This window comes from Stegastes partitus, unplaced genomic scaffold (genome assembly GCF_000690725.1).
Source record: "Stegastes partitus isolate 25-593 unplaced genomic scaffold, Stegastes_partitus-1.0.2 Scaffold1183, whole genome shotgun sequence".
Lineage (NCBI taxonomy): Eukaryota > Metazoa > Chordata > Actinopteri > Pomacentridae > Stegastes > Stegastes partitus.
The window spans coordinates 202,154-208,855 of NW_007578914.1; the positions used below are offsets into that span (position 1 = coordinate 202,154).

Genomic DNA, 6,702 nt, shown 5'->3' on the forward strand with positions numbered 1-6,702 from the left:
TTTTTTTTTTCATTTTGAGATTTTATTATCGGTTCAGGAGAGACTTGTTTTTTTTTTTTGTCTTAAGCGAACTCAATATTTGCAAAGCAATAACTAATTATTATAATAATCAATAATGTCTGGACATTGTTAGATCGTCAGGGATTGTCACCCTGCATGTACAAAACGAGGGAGTACCATTCGCCAATAAATCTTGAGAATATGTTAATTAATCTTTCATCTTATATATAGTATATATATAAATATATATATATATATATATTTTGCTGTGCAAAATTATTTCACTCACTAACCATATGTGATGTTCATATGTGCTCGTTTTTCATTTCATACAATTAAATGATATGCAATAAATGTATGTAACTGTCTTCAATAAGTTTCTCACTTTTTCTTTTGACTTGTCCTGAGGTTTCCATTTATTTATCCATTTTGCTTTCGTGACAGTAACGACACTCCAATACGAGATGCACCTCATATTTTTTTTAGTTTCTACTGGCTGCTGCCCCCTTTTCTTTCTTTTCTTTTAATGTATTTTCCTCCATCACCTCTTTAACACCCTGAAAGAATCAGAAGCAGCAGCTCAACACTGCAACACTTAACAAAAAAAAAGCAATCCAGGCTGATGACACACCGTCCATTCATTCATTTTTTGGTGCATTGATGCTGCACGTCAAAAAATGTGGAGATCCAAGGTGCCGCTGGTTGCAGAGAAGTTAAAGATTAGGACGAGCTGTGGTCTTACATGTCTGACACAAATTAACTGAATGAAAAATTCAGAAAACATCACACTGATCCTTTTTTTTGTTGGTCATTTGTGTGTCATTCCCTTTCCATTTTTTTACACCCACACTCTTACATCAAATGAAATCTTATCTTTATCTATCTCAAATCATCCGGTCCCGGGGAATCGCATCCTCATTTGTGTTTATAGCAACCCGGTGGTGGTTTTATATCTGATAATTACACCCTGTTAATTTTCCTGTAAATTGTGACCTGTGATTAGTGTGTGTCCCTCTTTGTGTGCATGTGTGGTTGTTGTGTGTGTGTGTGGGTGTGTGCGAGCATATCTGTCAGCCTAAATAGGTGTGAGCATTTCCTTGAATGACAGTAATTATGACATCTCGGCGTGAACTTCTTGCGGTTGTGCATGCTCCACATCTGCACCGTCCCTTCGCCCCCTTTGCTTCCTGATGTGAGTGCGCCCGGCCTGCCTCGCTGCCTCCTCTCTCTGTGTGTGTGTGTTTTCCGGACACTGTGTGCTCGCTGTCATTAGCATGTCATCGTTTGGCTTTCCACCCCCTCCACCACCACCACCACCACCACCCCTCCACCACTTTCGCTCGGCTTTATCCTGTTTGTCGGTGGATGTTGGCCTGGAGCAAGACATGCTCTGGGAAGTAAGAGGGGGTGAGGTGTGGAGGTTTAGGAGGGGGGGCAAAGCCATGTCAGGCATGTGAGGGGGCGCTGGTGCCAATTGAAGTCAGCCACTATGCGATGAGCAGAGGAGGCTCCACGCCGCTAATCTTGCATTTGGTGTTTTAGACATCTCACCGGTGCCTTAACACTTGTTTTAAAAAAAAAAAATCTGAAACACAAGAGGAAAAGTTCCTTTTCTAAGTTGTGGGGATAAGGAGCAGCCTTGTGGGCATCTTGTTTCACTGTTCCAGAACAATTTGTTTGTTGAAACAGGAAGACCAACGTGCCAAAATACACTTTGAAGAAACACTAAGGTTTCTGAGGACGGATTCAATCTGGATTTGTCAGCTTTTTTTTTTATGCACGGTTTTCACGTGCACGGCTCTGAGCAAGTCACACACACACACCTTTCATAAACTCCACTGCCAGTGTGTTAAAGCTGCTGGTCATGTAGATCACAAACAGTTGTCTCTTTGCAGGTATAAATTAGTGTTAAATTCCACCTCCCTCCAAAAAAAAAAAATCATCTTCCACTCCATCTACCTCCCCAAAATAAATAGAGAGAGAAAGCTAGTTTTAAGCCAACACTTGTATCCCATCTGAGGTGTGTGCTGCTGCTGCTGCTGCTGCTGCTGCTGCTGCTGTGGTGGCTGATTTGCCCAGAGTGAGGGGAGACACTGAGACAATAGTCGGGCTTGGGCTGAATTAAATGATTTTGCTGATGATTAATAGTGGTGTGGGCCGCTGGCTCCTGCGATGTAGAGATGATAAATCGTGAGTGCAGCTCCGTGCAGCTGTGCCAGTGTTGGGTCTTAGCATGCACATACCAAGGCAACTCACAGCCAAGCCGCTCTCCTTCTTCCTCAATTTATCTAATTACATCTATTTGATCTGAGCAGTAGCGCTGCTATATTTCTGATGTTTCGTATTAACCACAGCAATGTATGGAATGGCTTCAGGGAGGATAACTGCTTTGCTATTTCCCCCCTCTGCTCCCTTTTAAAAGACATGTTTCTGTACTTGCCATTTCTAAGAGAAAATCATTTCTTCCTTTCTTAGGAGTTCTTCTCTAGCAGACATTTGTGTGGTTGTTTTGTTTTTTAAATGTGTTTTAAGTGGCATGCAAAAAATGAAAAAATGGTTTCTGTTTAAGGCAGCTTTGGTATTTATTTTTGATTGTTTCTTCAGTTAGATCTCTGACGCACATGAAGTAGAGCTGAGAACACCTCACAGACACTAGAAATGAAAACACACCAGTCCACATGCAACAGCACACACACTAACTATAAGTGGCCCTGCGTGGATTTGCTTCCACTTTTTTCCTTTTTTGTTCCATGGCATGATATTCATCGCGTTTCCTCTCCATCCTGGCATCCGTGCGACTCAAAAACACTCGGAGTCTCGGAGCTAAATGACATTTGCGCGAAGACAGATCTAATTTGCAAAAAGATGTTTCCTCTTATATCCGTGGCACCAGTGCGCAATGGTTATGTAAGTGATAAAACGATCGATCTTCCAGCGATGCACTCATGTGGAACGCTGGCGCTATGCGGGGCTGACAGCGTAAGATGCAGCACAATGCTCACTCAAGTAGCAGCACGCCAGTTGACAGAACCGAAAAGAAAAAAAAAAACAAGGGCTGGTTGGGGGTCTGAATTCTTGCAGGCTTTAGATGGTGCCAGAGGAAGGGCTGGAAAGGATCTCGTGCTGCTGTTTTTGAGTTGATCCTCCATGTGAGAGGCCAGTGGGTGTAGATGTGTGCCTGCATATATGTAAATACATGAGGCCGCGTGTTGTCTTTTGGAGAAGAGGATGAGCAGAGGTCAGAAGTTACGGCGCACAAGGCCGCTCTCAAAGTCATTAGAGTAATCCCTGCCCTGGGGAACCGGGGCTCATTTCCTCTGCCCAGGACCCTCCGAATGAGATCCGACGTGATACAAAACTCCTCACTGCCTTGAGTTTGTAGCATCCTATACAAAGCCTTTCTGTTGGTTTGACACAACATCATTAGCTGATGTGTTCGTGTAACTTTGCTCCACTTAGATTGTAGGTATTATAATATACAAAAAATAAAAAAGCAGTACGATTGTTTCCATAAAATGGGCCGACACGGCACTCGGCAGGTTTCATGCCGGCGATATTTTTTGTGTTGTTTATTTTTTCACCCCATGTAGCTGAACAGGGGGGAAAAAAGAGTCACTGTCAGGGAGGATAAAAAAAAAAAGTAAGGCAGCCTGGGTACTAGCTGAACTAATCGCAGCAGTGTAATGGGGATTGTCTGGTCATGTTTGTGGCACTGGTGATGAACAGTTCATTTTACTCTCACATTATTCCAGCATTACAACACAACAAAGCAGCTCGTAGTGCTTAAGCTAAACTCGTTGTTCCTCCCTCATGAATACCCATCCACTGAGACTGGGAGCGTCGGACTGGGATGCTCAGCGTCGGCCTTGATGCCACACTTGAAGTAGACATATAACATAAGAGAGATGTCACGCAATTATAGCTTTGTTGTCAAAATGATAGTAGAAAATCCAAAACCTGTATCTTTTTCATCTGATTGCTATCCAACTAGAACTTTACCACATTACTTCCTGCTGTTATTTCTGTCATTTTCATTCTTACCGAAGTTGCTCATTTCCCCAAAAACACACATTATCTTACATACGAGCGATGCAAATTAAAACAAGTAGTTAGATTTTAGTTTATGCGTCACATAAAGTTGAGATCATCTTTCTCAAATCAAATCACAAAGCGTTCGGTTCAGGCAAACAGCACCGCAGACGGACGATTAGAGGACGTTAGCAGCGACAGCAGTCAGGTGTCTCGACGCAAACCAGGTGGCAGCCACATCTGTGAATGGTCTGTCCACATTCATAGCAGGAACAGAGACCACACAAAAAAAAAACAACTTCTCTCACTTTACAGTGTAAATGAGAGGTACAGTACAGACACTCACTCGGCGAGAATTAAACGGACGTCAGGGATCAATTAAGATACTTATTTCATCACAGTGCGCTTTGCTCTTTCTATACGTTTCCTTTTTTTTTTTTTCCTCTCCGTGGCAGAAAGCGCGCTTCAAATAGACATTAAGCGGATACACGTGGTGTCATTAGAGAGTTGTCCTTGAAAGACTGGCTGCAGGTTATGTTGGTAATGAGGTGGTATAGGGACTTGCTGGGGTAATTTTATATGTCTGTAAATGGACCCAAACCAGGAGACTGCGACTTAAATAAATGCAGCACCGTCTCTCAGTAGTGTAAAAGGTGACGGGGTAGAAAAAATAGAATAAAATAAAACACACAACATACTGTCATGGTTGTCGAGTTTCTATGAATTAAAAAAAAATCATGGTCAAAATCACTCTATAAATGTTTCCAGGAGTCCCACAGTTCTAACTTTCAAAGCATATTATTATGAAATGCAAAGCAAGCAGAGGAATGAGACACTGATGCAGGAGGATTTAGTCTTTTAGAGAAGAACAATAATCAATATTCAGGATTTTTTTCAGCACTTTAGAGTTTCTCTCCAGCAGTGAGCAGAGAAAACAAGAATGACCAAACACACAAAGCACACCTTACAACATCAACAACACGTTTGTCCCCTATTGTTACTATTATTTTAGTGGCCACAGTTATCGTCCTTTTTTAAAACTTTGATATCTGTCAATAAAGTTTTGGATGTTTTTCTCCCGTCATCACCACGTCTTCCTTGCGAGTTCTATACACTTTGTGGAAGTGAGTTATGTGGCATTTATTTGAAAATCCAGTGATTTAAAATTTCCTTCGCTGCAGCGTAGCGGCAAAGTGTTTCCACAACTGTCATTTTCCACAGCGTTTTAAAGGGAGCCTGCTTTGGCTTCACGCTAAGAGCTAAGCTACTTGTGTAGCAGCGTTTATAGGAGGCATGAGTAACTATTCGGACACGCCTCGAGCACCGTGCTTACTTATGTGTGTTTTATGAAAGTTAGTAGAGAAAGCAGACTTCATCCTTCTCTTTTGGAACAATTAATTTTTGTAATTTAGTGAAATGAGCAGGAATAAAAAGAAAAAAGAAAAAGAGGCTGTTTTGCCTTTTTTTTTTTCCGTGTGACGGTTTATTGTACGCTTAGATATTTTAGTTTTGTCTCTTGTGGTTACAGTGTTTTGATGCATGGGTTCTGCCTGTAGAATCTATTTGCATGCAAATTTTTACATTTCCCTCCGCATCAAACGCTTACTATGATACATGCACTGTGTTTCTGCAGACAGACAAGGTGAGAGTGAATCTCACTCAGAACGGGTCGACTTGTTTCCCTGTGTGACTGTTTGTCTGCGTGTGTGTGTGTGTGTGTGTGTGTGTGTGTGTGAGGCTGGCAGAGAGTGACGCATGCAAAAGAGACAGAAAGCGGGAGAGAAGCTGTTCGTTTATCTGATTCTGATGCCATGTTTTGTCCAATCTCATCTGCTTCTTTTAGGTCATCAAGAAAATTCCTCCACCTGTGATTTCAAGCTCCATTCCTCCGCGCCCTTGGATCCTGGAGGTAAAACACTTTTTTTTCAATTTCAGAACCATGAGTGAAATTGTCAAATCCACTAATGTTCCTTTAAAGCATCTCACAGCTGCACGCACGCTCTATTGGTGGTGGCATTTATGTTTCCCCTATTATATCAGCGATAAATCCATATTAGCTAATTATGAATATTAGATTCTGATATTAAATAGAGAGCAGATGCAGTCGCCACATGCAGCGCTGAGTGTTTAAAAGCATAATGCACATGTCTGTTAGGCCTCCATAATGGATACATTATGCACCATAGCTTGTCAATTCCAATTCATATGCTAAAGAGCAAACACCTTCTCAATGTTGGCAATATCTCCTTCCATCACGTCGCTCTCCGTCTCCCCGACGCAATAACTTTTCCTGGTATTGTGTCTATTTTCGTTCCTTATTTAAATCCACGTAGAATAAAAAATACACACACACACACACGCATATGAAGTTTTCAGTTGATCAAAAGCACAAGCAGGAGATTACAGCCACTCATTCAAATGTAAATTGCATGTTAAGATTTTGTCTTTTGTCTCAGACAACAGGAAGAGTGAGAAATAAGCTGCTAGGCTTGAAATCAATTCACACACAGACAGAGGGGGAACCCGGGCAAATGTATACACTGCAAACCCAATTGTTCCTGTAATGGTTTCGCTGATTGTTCCAAAGCAAACCTCCGCCATGTGCTTGGTCATGACACATAAGAGAAGGTCTGAGCTCGTGTTGGTGACTTTCCGTAAGGTAGAACATATGTA

The 6,702-nt window shown here is 41.8% G+C and overlaps 1 protein-coding gene across 2 annotated transcripts in view; it reads left to right on the plus strand.

Moving 5' to 3' along the window:
* The window catches only part of LOC103368650 (transcription factor Maf), a 35,091-nt gene that overhangs the window by 3,169 nt on the left and 25,220 nt on the right, over nucleotides 1-6,702 (plus strand). For both annotated transcript variants that reach the window (XM_008297078.1, XM_008297077.1), the window contains exon 2: nucleotides 5,873-5,938. In XM_008297078.1, coding sequence (XP_008295300.1) covers nucleotides 5,873-5,900 — 28 coding nt within the window. In that variant the 3' untranslated portion in view covers nucleotides 5,901-5,938. The remainder of the gene's footprint in view (nucleotides 1-5,872; nucleotides 5,939-6,702) is intronic.